Raw genomic sequence first — 24024 nt, forward strand, 5'->3', positions numbered from 1 at the left:
TCTCCCGCTGCACGTCGCCATTTTTTTCCACTTTAATCGATAGATTTCTCTTCTTCTTCTTTTTTTTTTTTTTTTAATGAAAACCGCCGCTTTACCGCAGTAATGGGGACGTGCGGAGTACACGTTCTTCCGGAAATCCTATAGAGCCGGACCCGGAGCAGCTGGCTCGTACAGCGCGGCCACAGACACAAAGGTGAGAAAAAAAGGATCTTTTTTACCATTTAATTCTAGCGGACACGATTATTGTTGCTTATAAAAAAAAAATTAATAAGAACGCTGGCAAGTTAACGCGGACGGTAAACGGCGAGCGACGCGGTGGCTTGACGGTCTAATTTCGGCCGGTTCGGTTCAGTCGACACCCGTCACGTATCTTTATTATTTTTATTATTTTTTTTTATGTAGATAAACGCTGCTGACGTTGCTCCGGTCCCCACTTCACTCGAAATAAAAACCCCGCCGCGCACTGAAATAAGCCTGTAGGTGTATATATAACATTACAACGCGAAATATTGAAACCTTTTTCATTATTTGTATTTTATTTTATTTGTTCTAAGTGTGTGGTAGAAGAGCAGGGCGTTAGGGTCACAACTTTTGCTAGTTGGCAGTAGGGATAAAAATAAAAATAAAAAAAAATCAGGACCGGCCGACTGTTCTGTGGTAATTTAAGGTAGATTTGGAGGCTATTTGGTTGTTTAAGTGCTATTAAATGTTATATCTGTAATTGTTTTTGCCACGTCTGCTCTTTTTTTATGTTTAACAATATGGTTTAAAATGCAGTGAGTTTGTTTCTATAAAAAAAAAAAAGAAAAGAAAGGCGTGTAATAAAAGTTTGTGCTCCGCGCTCGCCGCAGGCTCCTCTGGCGGAGGAACATGGACGATGGGCGGGCGACGTGAGCTACGTGACGCGATGACATGGCGGGCCTGGGCCGTGCGGACGCGCTGAGCGGCGCCGCCGCCGAGATGGGGCTGAGCGCGGCGGTGCCGGCCGTGGCGGCGCTGGAGCGGGAGGCGAAGGGCGGACTGCCGCTGTACTACGGCTGCGGGGTGTGTCCCTCCGCCACCACCGAGGGGAGCTGCAGCGGGACTCTGGCGCAGACGCCCAACGGCCTGAGGCAGATGAAAGGGGCGCTGGAGACCCCCAGCCGAGCCGCGCATCCGGTGGAGAACGGGGACACGGGGGGACATGACACGTGTGCTGTTTTGAAGAGGATGAACGGGGACGCCAGGGTCCGCCAGCTGCAGCATCAAAGGCACAAGGACGGGGAGAACCGTGACACCGGGCTGGGGGTCCCGGCAGGAGGGTCTGGTACAGGGTCACCTACGGTCTCGGACGAATTTGCCAAGTGTAAGAGGCGACGATTGGAAACGGACACAAACAATCCAAAAACAGACTCCCCCGGCAAAAGTGTACGGGCGGCCTGCGGAGGCCAAAACGGCGTCACAGCTCAGAACGTCCCGTCACCGAGCCGCCCCCCGGTGACACCGGCAGGGCCAGGCTGGTCGGCGGAGGGCGTCGCCCTGCAGTACATCGTCCCCTGCATGAAATACTACGGCATCTGCGTGAAGGACGACTTCCTGGGCCCGCGGCTCGGCGAGCGCGTGCTGGCCGAGGTGGAAACGCTCAACCAGAGCGGCAAGTTCCGGGGCGGCCAGCTGGTCAGTCAGAGGAACATCCCTTCGCGCAACATACGAGGCGACCAGATCGCGTGGGTGGAGGGCCGCGAACCCGGGTGCGAGAGCATCGGCGCGCTCATGGCCCACATTGACGAGGCCGTCATGCACAGTGCCGCCAACGGACAGCTTGGGGACTGTGTCATCAACGGTCGCACGAAGGTAAGGATGTGGCCGGAGAAGCTACGTTTACGTCACGTGACCTTCTCCACTGCTACGCACTCCTGTCAACGGTGAAATGACGGCACCAGTAGATCACGCCACCACTTGAAAGTCCCTACACGCACTTTGCCGGCATTTCACGCAGTAACTGCATTGCCACCACACCGCTACGGAATGAAAGTGGATAAAACCGTCGAATCGGGTGTCCAGTACAGCAAAATAAGTAGCTAGACGCGCATCATATGCGTCGTGTAATTGTCGATGGACCTAAATGGCAAACATTGTGCTGCAGTCTGAATCCCATTGTTTTGTGAAAGTGAAGTGATTGTCACATGTGATACACAGCAGCACAGCACACGGCGCACACAGTGAAATTTGTCCTCTGCATTTAACCCATCACCCTGAGTGAGCAGTGTGCAGCCATGACAGGCGCCCGGGGAGCAGTGTGTGGGGACGGTGCTTTGCTCAGTGGCACCTCAGTGGCACCTTGGCGGATCGGGATTCGAACCGGCAACCTTCTGATTACTTAACCGCTAGGCCACCACCACATGTATGGCATGTGCGCCAACCGCGTCACGGTCGGACCACTCCGCATTGTTACGAAGTGTTGCGCGACCCATAGAAACAATGCATGAAAGTAGTGGCAGTATGAGATTAAAATTTGGGCCAACGGGAGAGACCGTCCTGCCGCACCCGCAGGACCACGGCTACTTGCAGCACGATGCATTCTTTTTTAGAAAATGGTGCAACATCAATACTCTGACCTCAGTAGTTGATTTCTGTATTCGACAGACATGCACAGATCTTCGCTGTATTTTCTCTTACTCGTTTCACTTTTTTAAACCAATTTTTAATACATCTGCTGCACTTTTGACTGGATGCGATGTGTAATAATAAAAGTTCCGAACAGAAAGTCCGGGAATGTGCCTTTTAGCCTGTACATCATGCAGCATGCACTTTCACACAAGCCATAGATGATCGGGTTAGGGTTGGGTTTACGGCTTAGGTCGGGCTTAGGCTTTAATTTTAAAATGTTGCGAACCATCAAAAGTGCAGTGAGTGGAAGAGTGGCTGTTTTATTAAGCATTTACTGACTGCAGCAATTCAAAAATCTATTAATGTTCTATTAATGCCTGTCAAGTACAGGACGTATCTTTATGGGAGAGATGTTCAAATGTTATCGTATTCTTTCTATAAATGCAGATTTGCACAATAAATAGTCTACTTTCACGGTTACTTTGAAATGTGTAAAGTTCATTATACAACTTCCTGCTGCTGTGCCTTTGCTATGGACATGTTACCCTTTCAAGAACATTTTAAATTTACAAATCAAATTTTATACCGCAGTACATACCGTATAATTTATAATGCAATATGGATTTTCCTAAAACCAAGATATATGAATAGACCTCCTTTTTTATTTATATGCTCATATTTTGTAATATTTGAAAGCCAATATTACATAGTTAAAAAAACAACAAACAAACAAGATAACACTATGCAACCAGATGGTTTGACCCACTGTGTCGACCCCTAACGGGACCATCTGAGAGGAGAAGAAGAATTATCTCTGAATAGTGAGATATTTAATAGACACGCGTCCCCATAGCAACAACAATAATTTTAAAGCAAAAAACATCACTTGTATCGTTATTTGCAGTAATGTAAAATGTGGACATTCCACTCTATACATATAATATACATAGTTTTCCAGATTAACACTGAAATAAGTGGACTTTTTGTCGTCTTGTTATTGGAACCCCTTTATTGAAGGCTACAGCATTATCATTATTTATTTTCTAGGTAAGATATTGTTAAGATATTTTGTGATGGAAAAATCCATTATTGACCCAAGCCCTTTGGGTCGGAGCTGGTTGAGACCTGAGCAGGCCGTTACCACCATGATAAGCGCCGGGACTGGCGTAGAGCCGCCCGGAGAACGCCAAGGTCCGTTTATGCTGGGGGCGCTGGGCACTGCCCGCCCCGGGCCCAGTCTGTGCATGCCCCTGTCACGATGCCAGGCTGGCAGCAGCCTCAGATGTGAAGGCGCAGGTTGGCTATCGGCACCGGGGATCGGCGTTTCTCGGGCTTTGAAGGCTACCCCCTCCAAGGCCAATCTCGCACCCGTACGCAAACATGGCATTCTTGCAGCTGGTTTGGTAAGGTGGCCCGTGTCTGTGTATGTTGCTGCAGGCATTTTCTTGAAATTGCGCTATCTCCTGTACCGACAGATGCCTGATTTTTGCCGTTTACACCGAGCAGTGCCTCGTGATGTGGTCATGGAAAAATTGCACCACGCTCACCCAGAAATACTGCAGAGCCCCGAGTGACGCAGGTCCTGACATTTTGGCGTGGTTGCGCCGGGGTCCAGTGTGCTTTGTGACAGCGCGGCCGCACAGTCGTCAGTTCCCGTGTCAGCAGTGAGAGCTGTGGGTCTCGAACCCCTGCCTGGTTTACTGCAGGGTGAGGTATTGGCATGACGTTAGGGACCTTTTTTTATCTCCGTATGTTTTCACGTGAAAACTGTATAATTATGGAGTAATTTATGGAGGAACAGTCTGTTTTGTAAAATAAAAGTGCTTCACATTTAAAACTTACACAAAAATGTTTGCATGACGTTTGAAAGTCTCTTTTTGTGAGTTTTTTTTTGTTTTTTGAGGTCTGCCTCAACAGGCATACACTGCAGTGGCCAAGATTCATTGGAAACTGTTGCTTTGCGTTACCCACTTAGCCTTGTCAGGGTTCTGTCTGCGCTTTTCCACATCGCAGTAATCAGAGTGACTTCATCTGAAGCATCTGTGAGTAGAAGTAGTGATGCAAGATTCCTGGTCTTACTTGTGAGATGAAATTGAATACAGAGAATTTGTGTCATTTTTATATTTTCAGAACAAATGCTAGGTTACTATTAAAAACTATTAAATGTGCTGTTTGCTGAAAAAATGACTATTAGGACAAATCATGACTACTGTTTGTGATTGTCATTGTGAAACACTGCAGCACAGCACATGGTGATACAACGAAATGTGTCCTCTGCTTTTAACCATTACCCTTGGTGAGCAGTGGGCAGCCATGACAGGCGCCTGGGGAGCTGTGTGTGGGGACGGTGCTTTGCTCAGTGGTGCTTCAGTGACACCATGGTGGTGATTCGAACCTGATTATGGGTTCGCTTCCTTACCTGCTAGGCCACCACTGCCCTCCCATAAAGTACATTAAAAACAATAGTTGACCAAAGTGCTGGACAATATGCAATGAACTGATATAGATGTAATTAAAAAAAGACAAATACACAGAGTTAAAAGCCAATTAATAAAAATGAGTCTTCAATTGAGACGTTGATGTGCAAAGGCAGTTTTTCACATGCAAGTAGCAGCTACTGCAAAAGCCCGGTCACCACTACATTTTAATCCGGACCTTGGAACATCGAGGAACATTTTGTTCAGCAGACCCTGGTGACCTAGTGGGAGGATGCAGACTTAAAAGATCACTGAGGTAAGGAGGTGCTAAACCCTTTAAAGATTTAAAAATGAACAGTCAAATCTTAAAATCTGTGTAGGGAGCCGGTCCCAAGAAGCCAATATTGGATGGGTGGTAGTAGCCTAGTGGTAGTAGCCTAGTGGGTAACACACTCGCCTATGAACCAGAAGACCCGGGTTCGAATCCCACTTACTACCAATGTGTCCCTGAGCAAGACACTTAACCCTAAATTGCTCCAGGGAGACTGTCCCTGTAACTACTGATTGTAAGTCGCTCTGGATAAGGGCGTCTGATAAATGCTGTAAATGTAAATGTAAATGGATTCTGCTTCTGTGAGCCAGTTAAAGGTTGAGCTGCAGCATTTTGGACCAACTGTTCCAAACGTTGAGCAACGTGACGAGTGTGAATGACTATACGTGTGTGAGAGGTTGAGTTTCAGTTTCGTGTGCAAAAAGATACTAAGTTACTGCAGCACCATTACTGTAGGAGTTACTAGAGGTTTGAACAATAACACACATACGTACAGTACAGGCCAAAAGTTTGATCACACCTTCTCATTCAATGTGTTTCTTTATTGTCATGACCATTTACATTAGTTGATTCTCACTGAAGGCATCAAAACTATGAATGAACACATGTGGAGTTATGTACTTAACAAAAAGTGGAGACCCGACCTCCACAGTCACCAAACCTGAACCCAATCCAGATGGTTTGGGGTGAGCTGGACTGCAGAGTGAAGGCAAAGGGGCCAACAAGTGCTAAACACCTCTGGGAACTCCTTCAAGACTGTTGGAAAACCATTTCAGTTGACGACCTCTTGAAGAGAGAATGCCAAGTGTGTGCAAAGCAGTAATCAGAGTCACACATCTTTCATAGCAGTAATCAAATATAAAACATGTTTTCGGTTATTTCACCTTTTTTTGTTAAGTACATAACTCCACATGTGTTCATTCATAGTGTTGATGCCTTCAGTGAGAATCTACCAACGTAAATAGTCATGAAAATAAAGAAAACACATTGAATGAGAAGGTGTGTCCAAACTTTTGGCCTGTACTGTATTTGTACCAATATTCATTAAATGTAGGTCAGAGTGGACCTTTCAAAATTACATTTTTTTCCCTTGGATTCACATAATCTGTACATTTGCAGATATCGATCTCAAAGCTTTTATTGTCATATGCACAGTAGATTCCTCTGAGCAATGAAACTGCTATTTTCCACTGTCCACACAATGCCGAACCTTTAAATATAATAGAAATAGTGGAAAAGGAAAAAAGCGACAACTCATGCTCATAACTGGTCATAGGTTACAGTGACAGCACCCAGTGGGCCAAGTCAGCGTTCAGTGTCTTTCTCAGGAAATTGGTTATGTTTCACACATATAAGGAGGGCAACATGTTATTGTTACAGTATTTCTTTTTTTTTTTTTTTTTTTTTAAGAATTTTGCTAAATATGCTGTTGCAGCCTTGCTCAATAATGATATTGCTTTATGACCATTTTGGATATTTTTACATGTAATTGTTTGCATACAGAAGGGTCCAAAAGTTTGATCTGTCCTTGTGTAAGGCATGAATTTGGTGAAATTTTCTTCTGGCTTGTGTGATGCAATGAAAATTGAATAATTCTTTGTTTCTCTACATTAGAGGAAAAAAAAATCACCAGCATGGGGTACGCACCAGGTCTGAGCATTGAATTGAATATTACCGGTATTCGTTACTGGAAGAGACAGCCATGTGCCAGTCACGGGTGACCTGTGGCCATAAATCAAGCCTCCGACGGAATGGAACAAATTGACTGACACTCAGAAGGCTGGAACCAGTGACGTTCAGCAGCTACGACGCTCCACTGGTCTGTGTTAACACGAGCCGGGTGACCTTTGCATACTGAAGTTGCTGGTGTCAGATCGGCCTGCAGATCACATGTTTCCTGTTGGGGTAGATTAGCAGACCATGGCTGTGGGACTGCGGTGGGTCACCTCGGGACCACCGGTCATGTTAACGCATGACGGGCAGTTGTCACCACTGCCCCACGGGAACTTTTCTCTACGGTGATATGACAAGCTGGCGTTGACTCGGGCTGAAAGGCAGTGTGACATATATCGAAATCGAACCAAAGTTTGAATAATTGTTTGTTGAAGGGGGCATACAGCAGGGTAATCAAGTAAACGGTACTTAAAACGTAACGAGTAAATAGTAAGCCGCTTAAAGACCGAACACAACATGCACTGTGCATCCCGAGAGGTTTATGCTTCCACTTCTGGGCTTAGTTAAAAAAATAAGTGTGGTTTTCTAAACTCCTGATAAAACGATAATGTCGCGGATCTCTGGACACTCGGAGACTGATAAGGTCAGCTTTTCCTCCATTCCCAATTTGTGTGTGTATTACGAAGGGTGAGACTGAACCTTCGTCCTTGCTTTTATTCTATTGGTCTCGGTCCACAAATTGAAACTTTGACCGAGTGACTCGCTGCGCCGAACAGCGCAAGCGGCCTTGTGCAGAGGAAACTGCCCTTGCACCGCACAAGCCATAGAAACAAAAGTGGGTTCCGAGCAAAAACAAAATGCGTACAGCGGTTACAGCTCAGCCCAGCATGGGTGGGGGAGTCCAGTCACCTTACGCTGATGTCCCTGTGTGATAGACAGTCATCATCGTCAATCAGATGTGTGACTTAAAGCGCAGCGTCGCACTGCTCATATTTCAATGAAAGCTTGTGCTGCAGTTTTGAAAATACACATAATGCAGTGAATAATTGCAAAATTAAATCTCAATCTTGCTCACGATTCGATTTGAATGCGATTATCAGGTCAGTGATTTTTTTTTTCTTTTTTTAAATGTTGATTCATCCCAATGCATTTTACCATTTTATACATTTTTTTTTTCATATTACTTCAAATAATGTTTTTCAAATACGTCAGTGAGATGAGAGTTAATTCTGTCTGGTGTGGCGCTGTACACAGATCAGCCAGCCACAGACAATACCGCTACTTCTTTTATCTTGAATCACCAAGCAACGTCATTGTGATTTAAGCGATTATCTTCTGCACTGCATCAATGCAGAATCGTCTACATTTGCATTGCGATGCATTGATTATGAGATTAATCTCAACACACATAGCATGTGCGTGTGGTGGCGGGAACACATTTGCGTGTTCGTTGGAGCGGTTGGTTGTGTTTAAAATCTTGTTTTTTTTTGTTTAGCTTTTCACTTCAATGTATTAAACAGACAGTAGACATGAAACATAACATGAACATAACAGGTGCCACGCCCACTGCAGATACTGCAGGGCATTTCACGTCTGTTACAAAGTGCAGGAACATGACAACTGTCGTAAAGCCTCTGAACCTGAACATGCACAAAACAAAAACAAACTGAAACCGTGGCCCAAATACAAACCACAGTACCCTAGTTAATGAGAATCTAAAGTGCCATTATTTTTGTTTTCTACAAAACTATGTGGCAGAACTATTACTTGGTACGTTATCTGTATTGAGCATGAGGGAGACGCAGGATGTGCAATTACAGGAATGTGATTGATAATACCAGTAGACCTTACCTGTACACTTGTTCATGAATTTTATGATTTGATCTGTCCTCCTATCCCCTACATGCCTTTACTCTACTGTATCTGCTGAAATACAATTGCGTCGTAACCTGCACATTTGCATTCCCCCCTCCTAGACCTCCTTTTCCCCTTGTGTCTTATCAGCGCCACTGCGGGTGGGAATATTTCCTTCTGGTTTCCCTGGAAACCAGGCATGCAGCATGTTGGCAAGTGAGCGAGTCGGTTGGGGTGGAGATGCCTCGAATTTTGTCAGTGACGCATCCTTTTTAGGGATGGGCAATGCGGCCTACAAAGGGTATCAGTGCAATGTATTTATCATGAAGAAAAGGATGTGAAGGTTCTTGTGGAAAGGCTTAAAAAAAATCTCACAGAATTATTTTCTTGACTATGAATGCATGCTGTATCATAATATAAATATGGATATTGTACAAATAATATGAATTAGAGGTGCGTGATTAGAGGTGGTTTTCCCTTTTTCACTTGAATGCAGTTCTGGTATGAGTTTCTGTTCTATTCTTTTGTTTTTCTTGAAAGACATGTAGTTTCCATGACCTTCACATGACACATTTACTCTGTGAAGATACTTTTCCACTGTAGAGGCAGCATTTGAAACCTGCACCTATCCATCAGATGAATTTTTCTGCATTAAAAAGAAGCGATGTTTCTCTTGTAGAAAAGCTGACACTGCTGAATATTTCACTCATTAATGGAGTAGAACACAGAACGCAATAAGCATGATCTAGTCACAACAAATACAGGATCATGTTTGGTTTAATTTACAGCTATGGATTTTGCCAGTTATTAGCCAGTCTCGAAGTTTCATTGATGATTGTACAGTCCACTTTAACCTGATGTGCAGTTTCAGTGCCATTCATTTGGCTACATATTATTTTGTCATTTGGCTACAGTTTATGTACGGTACAGGCCGAAGGTTTGGACACACCTACTCATTCGATATGTTTCTTTATTTTCATGACCATTTACGTTGGTAGATTCTCACTGAAGGCATCAAAACTATGAATGAACACATGTGGAGTTATGTACTTAACAAAAAGTGGAGACCTGACCTCCACAGTCACCGGACCTGAACCCAGTCCAGATGGTTTGGGGTGAGCTGGACCAACAAGTGCTAAACACCTCTGGGAACTCCTTCAAGACTGTTGGAAAAGCATTTCAGGTGACGACCTCTTGAAGCTCATCGAGAGAATACCAAGAGTGTGCAAAGCAGTAACCAGAGCAAAGAAATTAGAATATAAAACATGTTTTCAGTTATTTCACCTTTTTTTGTTAAGTACATAACTCCACATGTGTTCATTCATAGTTTTGATGCCTTCAATGAGAATCTACCAATGTAAATGGTCATGAAAATAAAGAAAACACATTGAATGAGAAGGTGTGTGCAAACGTTTGGCCTGTACAGAATATGTAGTGTCTTTTGAGATTTGAGATGATTTTTTTTTTTTTTTGTATGGCCACTTCTCAGATTTTGAAATTCAGTGTAATTGTTATTTTTTGTCAGTATGACAGACCATTTACTGTTGTGCTGGGAACAGGTGTTTTGGCCTCCTGCAGGTAGCCATTGAAGTTAGTGACACACAAGTCCAGACACACAATTTGACATATTGGATGTGTTGGTGCCGCCAACGGATATTGGGGAAAATCGGGGAAAACCTGGACAACTGGGGAAAAGGCTAAGAAAGCTGCCACTGTTTCATTCACCATTGCCACGCTAAAACCCCACGATGCAATGAAACAACTTTGAGGCAACCAATATGTCAAACCATGTGGAGAGGCCAAAAATAGTTTGAAGTGTGCTATTACTTTTATAAGCAATTCAAGTAGGCGTGTCTGAGCTATTGAAATGGTAGGAGTGTGCTGAATTATAATTTTGGTAGCATTTTAAAAACACCGCCTGCTTACAAACGCTTTCAACAAAATGCATAAATTTCTCTTCAAATTTTGTAATGTGTGTCAAACACCCACCCTGAACAGGTAAATACAGTTGTTTTGAACCCGCGCTTAAATGAACCCTAACAACCACCTACATACTCATTACCAAACAAACCCAATCACAAACCAGTCACTTTGTTAGGAGTGTTTGGTCCTTCGGCCAATACTTAGGAACACCTGGTTCTTCGGCCACTTTATTAGCAATGCCTTGTCTTTCAGCTACATTACTAGGAATGCCTGATTCTGAAAGCACACGGCGACAACACGAAACGTGTCCTCTGATAGGTGTCCTGCCGCTAGGCCACCCACTGCTTGGGCCACCGTTCCCGGACAGGCACATCGAATTTTTTTTATCTTTCTTTCTTTCTTTCTTTCTTTAATATTGAACTGGTTTCTTTTTCTATTCTCTATACAGCACTTTGGGACATAGGACTAAATATTGAAGTGCTTTGGAGGAAACAGGTTGAAAAACACAAAAAAAAAAACACTTTTTGTCTGAGGATTAAACTCTTGCACGTTTGTCGGGTGTTGGCTGCTTTAACCTTCAGCCACCATGGAAAGAAAACACCAAGTTGAGTGACCGGTTGTGGTCCGGCAGGGTTTTTTCTGGGACATTTTGTTCCATTTACTCTGTTAATCACCACCCCGGAGGTGGCCCCGAACCCACCCGCCCAATGACTATGGCGGTGCCCGTCCCTAAACCAGATGCAGAAGGGTCTTATCAACAACTATACAGATGCTTCAGGGTGAAAATTATCGGGGTATGTGCAGTGTCACTTTATGATTGAAGCGTTTCGTACCATCCCCTTTATCATCCTTCTGTACTTACCATGTGGTCGGGCTACCCTCAGAAGCAGTGTTATTTTTTTCAAGAACATTGCTTATAAGACTCAATATTGGAAAGTGTGCTGGCCTGTTTCAAGTTACGAATTGCATGGAGTGTATATTGCATATTCAAACTAAATGCAACTTTTTTTTTTTTCTTTTAAACCATTTTACAGCTTTCGTTCTGGAAAATGATACATGCCACGCTTTCACTCAGCAACACTTCACCTGTAATCCATTTTTATTTGCAATATATGTATCATGTGAGCAATATTAATGTTTTTAAACTGAATACATATATTATTGTCCCTATAACATAGTCCTCCAATGTCCTACCCTTCAGATAGCCCTCAATCTCAAAAGGGACTGCTGTACAGTGGACATGTACAGTGGAAACTTGATCATGATATTCTTATATATGAATTTTTCTTGCTCTAATTTTTCTAACTCTAATTTGCATTATTTACGAAGATGTCTGCACACTACTGTGTGTATACTTGATTTTCAAACCAGTAAAAACAGAACTGTTAGTTAACTGCTAGTTAATGTAACTAAAATATCAAGTATTGATCCATCTAAGCCATTTTTTGCAGAATATCCTTATTTTCATGAAACAATTCGCTTTCTTTCTGTTGAATACTATTTATGTATTTCATTTTGCTATAAATTCCACTGACTATATTGTTTGCTAACTGTAGATTTGTTTAGTATTTCTCTGTAGGGTTCTTGCACGTCCCTCACCAGTCATCCTTTTACCAATAATTGTGTACTTTCATAATCTGTGCAGGCTCTCTTGCTTAAATATGTCCCAGGGTGCCTAGAACTTATAACTGCGTTCCCATAATTACCTATTCACCATTGCTTTATGACATCATTGTAAAATCAAACGTGTGTGTTTATGATTACGTGTGTTGCTGTGTGTGTGTATAGCAGTTGTGTTTGCCCTCTTCTCTGCACGGGCCATGATGGTGTGCCTGATAACCATGCCTGAGGAAAGATAGAAAGGGCCGTTGTTCAGTCAGGACATCACATCAGAGCCGGAGGGCTGAAAGGCAGGGATGAAATGCTCCCTGACTGCTGAGGGGTCCGCTTTCATTCTCGCTGTGGAAATGCAGGAGGTGGACCACGACGGAGCCAAAAGCTCACAGCAGCCAGTAATAGCAGCCGCGGGCGAGGAGATGCCACTGCACCTGTTAGAAATGATGACCCGCCTTGACCTCCGCGATTTTCTGCACATCACAACCCTTCACATGTTCAGGAAGGGTTTCCTAAATGTGCTGACTAGGTCAGGCAATAGCAATATCTTTACCAGTGAAAGGCTCCTAAGCATGAGGATGGCAGCGTACGAAAATGCGTGGCGTAACGGTCCACGCTGTTCTGAGATGAATCGTTGAGTTGTCCAGTAAACTCTGGCCTCAAGGTGACGCTTGAGTTGACTGGTTCCTAGAAGACAAATCAACATTTGTCTCATATATATATACACTGCAAACTGAATATTATAAGTTTTGCTATTTTGTTTTGTACCTAATGTGCTTATCCTGCCCTGAACCAAATATAACATTTAACTTGTGGTTATCTTTCTATCACATTTAAAATGTTCTCATGTTACAACATTTGTTTCATTCACCATATTATGTCATTCACTATATTATGTGAATCAAAAACCATATCATAACCGTACCTTGGAATGAGTTGAGAGCGTGCGTTGCTTGTGTTTAAGTGGGCGTGGCTTTAACATCTGATTGGTGAGCATGACTGTCTATGAAAAAGGGACATCAGCCCAACGTTGGCGCACGACATGTGCTTTTCCTCTGAAACCCATTATTTCCTATGGCTTTAGTGGCTTAAGCGCAGTTGTCGATGTCGAATCCTAACCACTGCACATGCATACTCCAAAAGCCACCATAGTACGGACTAAACCTAACACTACTCTTAAATTGAACTCTAACCGTTGTGCATGTGCAGTCCAAAATGGGTTTCCGGTCCAAATCGGGCAGCCAAAAGGGAAAATACGTCTTTGGAGGGAAGCGTTGCAGAAAGTCTGTATTGTACGGATTCAGACCTAGTGTCTAGATGGCAATACAGGCAATTCATTAATAAATATGTTTGAGGTGACTCGTATCTCATGAAGATGAGTGAGTTTGTCGAACTTTGACAAACTCACTTTCATTTTCACATGACCAATAGAATCAGCCAGATCTGCCCCTTCATACACACACACAAAGCAGGAAAGGTTGAAGCTGGAAAAGGTTGAAACATGACATTATCGTATTACCAGGAGTTTAGAAAACCACGCCTATTTTGTGGCGTTCGCCCGGTTCGTTCTCCCCACCGCAACGTCGCTGCAGCTGCCTGTCCTCTGCCTGCATCCCCACTGGCCCAGGGGGTCAGCAACAATCCAGCCTCTCGCTCACCAAATGTCTCCAGTCAACCCAGCATGTCTGCACATGTGTCTTCCCGCAGCAACCCTGACATTAGCCAATGGAGCAGAGCCTGGGGTTGCAAAATCACATTGTTGCGGCTTATAAAATTGCGTTCATTCAAATTGCGGTTTCATTTCGATTTTGCCATATATATTGTTTAGCCCTACACCCGTTCACTCTGAATCCCATCCTTGTGTCATGAGGTGGTAAATGGTTGTGGTATAAATATATTTATTCACCTAAAAAGAGTCTAATTATGGAGTGGAGCAATGCAGTAGGACAAACATTGCATTTAATAACATTTTGGTAAACAAGAAACAAATTTTTGTGCAAAACACAATAGAACAAAAAACTATCTTTTCTAAAATAAACGTTCTTCATCTTTAAAAACAACGTATCAAAGAAATAAACATTGAGAACACTTTGAAAACATATGTTGGGCTCACTTGCATACTGAACTGGTACCATGTTCATGTATAATTTTTTACAAACACCTTTCACAAACATCATCCTCTTTTGTGGTCATCTTTGTTCATGCTAGTGATACTCGTCCACTAGCGCGAGTATGTCAATAGGCGTGTAGGATGCCCTAGATGTGACTAATGCTTACGCAGCTCCAAAAAAACAAAGAATTCTAGAAACCCGACCCAGCTAAAAAAAGAGACCTGGAAATTGTTTTCCTGTACTGCACTGTTATAGGGATCAATTGCTTTGGATCGAATCATTTACTTTGCAGGAAGCCACTTGCTAATGGTATATTTACGGATAACATGATGAGAAAAAGAAATTAATTTCCACTCAATGACAAATGAAGACTCATTTAAGCTTTTGACAGTCCAGATGTTGCAGTGGCATATCCTGTTCCTCAGGCTCCAGGCTTCGTCTGTTCCTTCAAGGAGAAACTGTCCTGCCACTAATGATGAAAACAGGAAACAAATGCACTTGAGGAAAGCTGTCATGGTTGCAGGTGCCGGCATGGTAATGGAGGATGCATTTGCACATTTTTACACAGAAAAGGGCATAGTGGTGGCCGAGCAGGTAAGGAAGCAGACCCCGAATTGGAAGGTTGCCAGTTTGAATCCCGAGCCGCCAAGGTACCACTGAGCAAAGTACCGTCCCCACACACTGCTCCCCGTCGCCTGTCATGGCTGCCCACTGCTCACCAAGGGTGATGGTTAGAAGCAGAGGACCCATTTCGTTGTGTCACCGTGTGCTGTGCTGCAGTGCTGCTTTCACATTCACTTTGAAAAGGCGATTTATTACAGACAAGGATGCAATGCACACATAGTAAGACTGGATAAGACATATAAAACATGCAATGGCCTGACAAAGCATCATACGAACAGGGCAGATTTATAAAGATAACAGCAGGTGCAAACACTCAGGAATTAGGGAAGCACAGTCCACAGTAATCTCGAGTCTGGATGGGGATCTGGAACACTCCACAATGCCAGTCCATGACAAAAGTTGCTCTTACCAAGTGGATTGCTAATGCCTTGTAAGGTCATGTTCCCTCTTGGGGCCCTAGGTGAGGGAAAAGGCAGAAGAATGTTTCAGACCTTCCATTAGCTGCTTTGAACAATTGTTTTATCCAGTGTGAACACAGTAATTGTACTTAGGTCTCTATGAATAAAATGCAGCACAATGCCCCTTTGGTGACTCCAAAGCATCAGCATGCTTTTTTCACTACACTGCACTACACTACATATCCACTCAAATAAGGGTTTTGGAAAAGATAGACTTAATCTAAGTGTAGTGTAAATTGATATGAATGAAATTCTACTTTCACCTCATGTCAAGAATGTTAGGAACCAACTGAACTTGACCTCCGTTGCTAAGCAGTAGGGGCTAAAGGGCAATACAGATGGTAATAAGTTGGATGGAGGCGTTGCATAGTGACCCTGACAACTGGAAAATGCACACAGCAAGATACAACCTGGAGACTGTATGAAACGGAAGGCAGCAGTTTCCCTACCAGGCCTGCATTTGGGTCTCCAAACCTGCAAATTGACATTTACAGCATTTATCAGAAGCCCTTATCCAGAGCAACTTACAATCAGTAGTTACAGGGACAGTCCCCCCCTGGAGCAACTTAGGGTTAAGTGTCTTGACACGATGGTAGTAAGTGGGATTTGAACCTGGGTCTTCAGGTTCATAGGCGAGTGTGTCGCCCACTAGGCTAATACCACCCTCTTTACCAAACTCTTTTGTCTGTGTTTGTATTAAAAAAAGAAAATAGGCGGTAGGCATTATTTTTCAATGGTTAATCATTAAATGCTGAATGTCAGTGAGGGCAATGTGTGATTAAGTGAATATGAGATCTGATGTTGTTAAGCTCACTGGAATGTCCGTTTCATGATTTTCCCAATTTTCTTTTGACACTACAGTGTTTACCAAAAGCTGGTACTTGATTTTATTCTATACTGCATTTTTATAAATATGCTTATATAATCCTCTCTTTACTTTTGTTTTCTTAAAGTGCTGTGTAGTCATGTGTGAAACATTTATTGACCTGTACATCCATCTGCAAGGAGGGAAGTGATTAAACATTCACATGCACACACGCAGACAGATATATATATATATATATATATATATATATATATATATACACACACACACACACACACACACACACACACACACACACACTTACTTACATCACAGCGTGGTCATGTGTTAGCACTGTGCTGTGCGTTTAACGAAACACGCAATCATACTTGTGCATTTGTTTGCATAATGGGGATAATGGGGTTGTCTGTGAATATAGAGACACAAAGAAAAACCTACAATTTAGCTGAATAGATAAGTCATAGTTTGTCACTGACTGGTTACCAATACCCGATCCAGTTATTTGTATCATTATTTTACTGATATTCGATCTAGATGTCTGATTGGTGCATCCCTAATTTATATGTCTGGCGGCTGTTTTTAGACATTTACAAGTGAAATTAAATTAATTTGGTGATGTAACTCAGTATAATCATATACAGAGTATGATGTCTTCAAATGGTTATTATAAAAACATACACATTTTCCCTTTCTCAGGCTATGGTGGCTTGTTACCCAGGAAACGGCACAGGATATGTCCGGCACGTAGACAACCCAAATGGCGATGGCCGCTGCATCACCTGCATCTACTATCTCAACAAGAACTGGGATGTGAAGGTACTCCCATCTGCCTCTACTTCATCCCTGTATATACTGTATGTGTGCAGTAAATGAACAACTCCACTATACTTAGTTCCACCCTCTTGTTGTGACGGAATATTATTCTGAGGAATATTTGACTATATTAGCATCATGTCTGACCACATGCCAACTTTTTTAGTTTTGCTATTTATTTTGAAATGTCTTAAATTCATGTTAAAAATTAAACTGTGGTTTATGGAGAATGAACACTTGTAATATACAGTAGGGCTGCAGCAACACATCGACGCAGAGACATTTGATTATTAGAATAAAATTTAGTTGACACACTCTGTCTCTCTTGTGCACTGATGCCTGCACAGTTTGCCGGCTCATAGACAGGGCGGTGCAAAAAAACAAAAAACAAGCAGAGGTAGAGGAAAGATACAAGGCAATATGGGCCATAATTCATCTGCATTTTAACGTGTGGTTTTACGCTAAACACATGCGCCAGTGGAAACAGGCAGCAAGCAGTGGTCTGTGCACGTGATCAACACGCGTTACGTGGGCTAAAACAGACCACGCATGACTCCTGCTTCACAGCGTGGTCTGTGGTCCCGCCCACTTCTCCTCCACCACAAAACAACGTGCTCGGTGAGCAAAGCACCATCCCCACACGCTGCTCCCCTTTCACGCTGTGTTTCACCAAGGGTGATGGTTACAAGCAGAGGACAATTTTCGTTGTGTCACCGCGTGCTGCACTGTGACAATCACTTCACTTCTTACCCCTGCGTCCCTGCCACATCAACACCATGTGAGCGGCTGTTTTCTGCAGCAGGCAACATGGCCTCAAAGAAAAGAGTAAGCCAGGAGCTCGTGGTCATGCTCACATTTGTGCATTGCAATGAAAAGTGTCTGAACAAAGGGAGAGTGAGTGTGTGTGAGTCATGTGTTCGTCTGCAAAAGTGTGTGTCTTCTAAAGATTTTAGTTCTGTTTTTGAATAAAGGGTTGGAAATGAATGCGGCAATGAATGGAAATGAATGCGGCAAACTGTGCAGGCATCAGTGCACAAGAGAGACCGAGTGTGTCAACTAAATTTTATTCTAATAATCAAATGTCTCTGCGTCGATGTGTTGCTGCAGCCCTACTGTATATTACAAGTATACACACACACACAGTCCAAACCAAAAGTTTATACACATCTTCTCATTCAATGTGTTTTCTTTATTTTCATGACCACTTATATTGGTAGATTCTCACTGAAGGCATCAAAACTATGAACACACATGGAGTGTGTCTAAACTTTTGGCCTGTACTGTATGTGTGTGTGTGTGTGTGTGTGTGTGTGTGAGAGAGAGAGAGAGAGAGAGAGAGAGAGAGATATATATATATATATATAAATTAACAGATTCATCTTATTAAAATAATCGTTAGTAGCAGCACTAATATACAGTACATACAACACTGCAATGCTGTTATCCCATACCAAAGTGGCATTCCCTCTTTTAATGGCTGTAATGTTTTACGGTTAGGGTTCAATGTCCTGACTGTATTAAATGAGAAAACATTGCATGAATCGAGACCAAAAATGCTATTCAAATCCCTCTGATGGTGGCATTCATCTCCCCTACATGCTGCTACACTTACAACTTGCGCTTTCATTATGTTAACAATAAATGAGAACTGTTTTCTCATTTAATGTTTAACTCTAAAGTGTACGTAAATCATGTAATCTTTATTCTGTTTAGATTAGATAAGACTTTATTGTTTGGAAATTTACCGTTAAAAAATTTAGCCTGTAGCAGAGATCACTTGGGTATAGGTATTATTAAATACGTACTACCAATCAAAGCCTTTGTCAAACTTCTGCAGTCTGTTTCAGATCTCTTAGTTATGAAAAGGAACAAAAACCAATAGGTGGGTGAAAAATCAATCTTTGAACCCTTAGCAAACATGTACGTTTTTTTTCCTGCAGGTTCACGGCGGTCTTCTGCAGATCTACCCTGAGGGCCGCTGTGTGGTGGCCAACATTGAACCGGTATTTGACCGCCTGCTCATATTCTGGTCAGACCGACGCAACCCGCATGAGGTTAAACCAGCCTACGCCACACGGTGAGTTACCTTTACCCTACCAGCGACCTCCTTGTCTTATCTAAGCACACTCGCACACGTACACATGCTCACACATATACATTCTCACTTTAATCTCCCCAAACATCTTGCACGCAATGTGCAACGGCAACCACACACACACCCACACTTCCTGGCAACACCAGGGCTCCAGGACCTCTCGGTGCAACAAAGCTTTTAAACTCTATAAACAATAATTGCACGCGCCAACATTCCTCATACGTTACACACTCGCATGTACACTGCACCCCGCACTGTTCATCAGATGTTGTAACTACTCCAGAGAATGTGGGGCGCAACGATGTTTTCAGTGAAACCTGGATTTGTAAGTAGGTGTCCAGTCTAGCTGCGGGGGGCGAGGTGGGTGCAGGAAGTACGTTTTTCCTGAGTGGTGGGGGTGGTGGTGGTGGTGGTGGGGGTGCTGCTACACTCACGAGAGACACAGGAATAAACAGACCAACTCTGATCTCTACCTCCACTTAACCCTTAAATGCCATTCTGCTGGCTGCATTGAAAACAGAGGGCGGGGATGTTACATCGGAATTAGTTCAGCTACCTACGTACACCTTACAACTAAAAAGCGGAAACATAAACATACTAATAAACAGTTTCTCCTCTTCATATTCACTGCTTTGCCGCTTTAAAATAATTAGATGTTGCTAATTATTAGATTTACTGACTGGTTTAATACCTCTCGCTCCCTCTATCTGTGTCTCTCAGGGACATCACTATCGTTATCACTCTCCCCATTCCTTCACTCTCTTGTTTCTCGCGTACTATTCTGTGTGAACATGACTTTTTTTTTTTAATCTTCTGTCGACTGTTCTGGGAATTAACTGGAAATCCACCAACTTTGAATGGCACAAATGTTAATGTAACATTTCACTAGATACTATGTATGTACCAGAGGTGGAATGTTATTAAGGGTAAATGCATTAACATGTGTGTTTAATATGCGCACATATATATATATGTGTGTGTGTGTGTGTATATTACATTACATTACACACTCACAAACAATTAAATCATGGTCATACAAAAATAAACCAAAATTTTAAATGTTAAGTAGTGATCTGTAATTAGTCTGTTTGTTTGGATTTACTGTGTGAAATGTTATTATGTTACAAATTTTTATTTATTGTAATTTGGTACATATTAAAGTGAAGTGATTGTCACATGTGATACACAGCAGCACAGCACACAATGCACACAGTGAAATTTGCCCTCTGCATTTAACCCATCACCCTGAGTGAGCAGTGGGCAGCCATGACAGGCGCCCGGGGAGCAGTGTGTGGGGACGGTGCTTTGCTCTGTGGCAGCTCAGTGGTACCCTTGGCGGGTCGGGATTCGAACCGGCAACCTTCTGATTACAGGGCCGCTTCCTTAACCGCTAGGCCACCACTGCCCCAATAAGTTGTGGCCAGTACGGAGGTCGAACCCGCGGCCTTGGTGTTATTAGCACCACGCTCTAACCAGCTCAGCTAACCGGCCTCATAATACACAGCAGCACAGCACACGGTGCACACAGTGAAATTTGTCCTCTGCATTTATCCTATCACCCTGAGTGAGCAGTGGGCAGCCATGACCGGCGCCCGAGGAGCAGTGTGTGGGGACGGTGCTTTGCTCAGTGGCACCTCAGTGGTACCTTGGATTCGAACCGGCAACCTTCTGATTACAGGGCCGCTTCCTTAACCGCTAGGCCACCCCTGCCCGTATTATGTACAGTCACCCAGTTCACCATTCAGGGCTACAAAACTTCAGTTATAGTTTTTATCAATCCTGCAAGGTGGGTTTTTCTGGCTATAAGATAAGATAAACCTTTATTAGTCCCACAAGTGGGAAATTGCACTTGTCATGGCAGAAAGTGGACAGAAGCAGTAGGTAATAGCAGCAAAAACAGAGGTAATAGCATCACCAAAAAAAAAAACAAATCCAAAATATATCTACCCAAAATATATACATTTTTGTCTGGTACACGAGGATGCAACCATACAATTTATTGTTTAAACACACTGTACATTTATATTTTTAGGTCAGTTTAAGTACAGAGTACATTTGCCAGCTGGTTCAAGATACTCTCACATTCATTTAATTGTACATCAGCATTTATGAAACATAATTTTCTGTTGTCTTTCTTACAGATATGCAATCACTGTGTGGTACTTTGATGCAAAGGAGCGGGCCGAGGCAAAAGAGAAGTACAGATTGGGTGAGTAATTTACACCCAACACGTCATACAAAGTCCGCCATGACACATAGGCTTAGGTCTGTGCTCATAATTAAGCTTACAAAGGCTTGCAAATGAGTTTCCAGTTGAAGCAGTAGAATGTATTCTAGACACCAAAGGTAAGAATGTCCACAGAACTGATGATGAGGAAAGGAGTTACTGGATTTCTTGCACGTATTTACATGGCACGTCTAGACGTCTGAGCTATTTTATGTTCAGCCATTGCACTATTCATTTGCACACTTATCAAACGTATACACTTGTTGCGTCATGGATCCTTTTTTGGCATGTGGTATGCTTTTCAGATGAATAGTATAGGTATCATAACTAGTTAACTAAATTAATAATAGGACTGTCGGGACTGGAAGCAGCAGACAGGGTCAGGAGAACACAGAAGATCAGATCAAGAGCCAGTGGGAAATGGAGGGTAATCATTCTGTACACGGTCAATATAAAAAAAGCTGCAAAATGTTTTAAATAGTTTTTGTGGTCAGATCTTTTACATCACAGACACCTGGCATTTTAATATCCACCGTATGTTCACAATTAAAAAATATTCCCAAGAACTCACTAAATAGCGAGTCACTAATTCTAGTTGCTTGAGTTATGTTTTTAGAAAACTATTTGTGGTACTTGGATCTTAAAATGTGAACAACAAAAATCTCTGGCATGCTTTATCTCGATGTTGTCTTGACATCTTAGGTGTTGGCATGCAATGTGGCGGCTCCACGTGCTGACCAAGTGTGTCTGTCTGTTTATTTCCTACAGCAACCGGACAGAAAGGTGTTAAAGTGCCTGTCACTCAAAGCAGCAAGACCTAACCCTCAGCCAGTCCTGCCGCCAGAGCTGAGCGCCTGCGCAAGTGCCTTCCCCTGCTGCTATTGGATGGGGGGTGTATGGGGAGGCTCGGGAAAACACAGCAGTACAGACCACGCCCGCTTTCTCCTTTCAGCCCAACCCAGCCCTTCGGTGAGGATCAGGGTCTGGTCCGGGGACAGCAGGTTGATTGCAGGGAAGATGAGAGTGGAGAGGTCGTTGTCTGCAGGAACCGACCAACATTTTTTTTTTTTTTTTTTTTTTTTTTTTTTTTTACAGTCCTCAGAAATCATTATGATCAGAAACTAGATATTTGATTTGTATTTAATAGTAGGTTTCTGTAGCTAGACGTCATGATGAAACAGGAAGTGACTGTGTGACCTAATGTCACAGGACTTTCTGGTACAGGATCGAACCTGTAAATGGTCAATCTTGAGGAGCGGAACTGGGCGCCCCTGCTCTAACATATCATAACTCTGGATTTGCAGCCTAGCAACAAGTGCCATGGCGATTGTGTACTGAGACCTACAGTGGACGGACACCAGCGATTCAGTATTCTGTGGACATTAAGGACAGCGCATGTCTGTGGACTCCAAATTTTATGTTAAACTGCACCGGCCTCATGCTGACTACCGACCCTGAGACTCAAAACACACAGAGCATCTTCACGCAGCTGAACATACAAGGAAACGTATGAGCTTATGGTTCGCGGAATGTGAGGGGGATCCCCCATGTTCTCCGATGTGCTGTTTCCACACTAGTGCATGTCTGAGAATGTAAGAACGGTGCAGAGAGGGATTGCATAAGCAGAGCAGTTTTTTCCCTTTGTGTGGCCCTGTCCTCATTCCCGTGTTTTTTTTTTTTTTTTTTTAAAGGGACACCTTGTACAAGGACAGTTCACAGAGGCAGTGGTTGGGAAAATTTAAAATGGCTGACAGTTTTAATTGGGCACACAAAATGGCCTCCATTCTACGGGCGTCTGCCCTCCAGAACACTACACATACAGCATCATTACAGTACGTATGGTACGTACGTTAAGCACGTTTCAAACGTCATTCTGGTCCTACAACCTGCCTGGTGTGAGGAGTTGAACTCAATATTGTTCACAAAAATTCATTATCTGGTTCATTTCATTTAACAAAGTTTCAAATGGGCATTAAGCGTTTCGTTTTGGACAACATTAAAAGCACTTATGTGTGGGTTTTTTTGTTTTTTACATGAAACATATGAAGAGGAGTGGACTGCGAATGCAGAAATCAGCCCGTTTGACTACCGTGTGTCTGAATTTGTTAGTTTGGTAGTGGGACTACACTGCACCTCCTGTAAAAAGGCATCTCTTTTCGTGTCGCTACATAGCATAGCGCATGGCAGCGTTCGCTAGTGTAACATCAAGCATGTCTGTAAGATAAAAAGGAAATTAACATTACAAACATGGACGGCCTGCTGGGTATCCTAAGCAACTGCCCCCCCCTGAATTTAAGGATGTTTTAATACAGAGAAAATTAACATTTGGGAGGAACCAATACGTATGATTGGCAGTCCTCAAACACGCAAAGCTTAGCCGAAGCTCCCAGCCTCCTCCCTTCCTCCATTTCCTTCCTCTGTTGCAGTCATGTCGGGAGCACATTTGCTACCAAACTTCACACTCTTAT

The 24024-nt window shown here is 43.1% G+C and overlaps 1 protein-coding gene and 1 non-coding gene across 2 annotated transcripts; one reads left to right on the forward strand and one right to left on the reverse strand.

The window, feature by feature from the left end:
* The first annotated feature begins 18 nt into the window (after nucleotides 1–18).
* Nucleotides 19–22630, forward strand: egln2 (egl-9 family hypoxia-inducible factor 2). Its single transcript, XM_028962942.1, has 6 exons — nucleotides 19–193; nucleotides 852–1833; nucleotides 17118–17237; nucleotides 19175–19311; nucleotides 21471–21538; nucleotides 22325–22630. The coding sequence occupies exons 2-6, from the start codon at nucleotides 913–915 to the stop codon at nucleotides 22375–22377; spliced, it is 1299 nt and encodes a 432-aa protein (XP_028818775.1). The 5' UTR covers nucleotides 19–193; nucleotides 852–912; the 3' UTR covers nucleotides 22378–22630.
* On the reverse strand, nucleotides 20747–20820 carry trnai-aau (transfer RNA isoleucine (anticodon AAU)). The gene has a single exon. It is a non-coding gene; the product is annotated as a tRNA-Ile (tRNA).
* Nucleotides 22631–24024: the final 1394 nt, after the last annotated feature.

This window comes from Denticeps clupeoides, chromosome 19, assembly GCF_900700375.1.
Source record: "Denticeps clupeoides chromosome 19, fDenClu1.1, whole genome shotgun sequence".
NCBI lineage: Eukaryota > Metazoa > Chordata > Actinopteri > Clupeiformes > Denticipitidae > Denticeps > Denticeps clupeoides.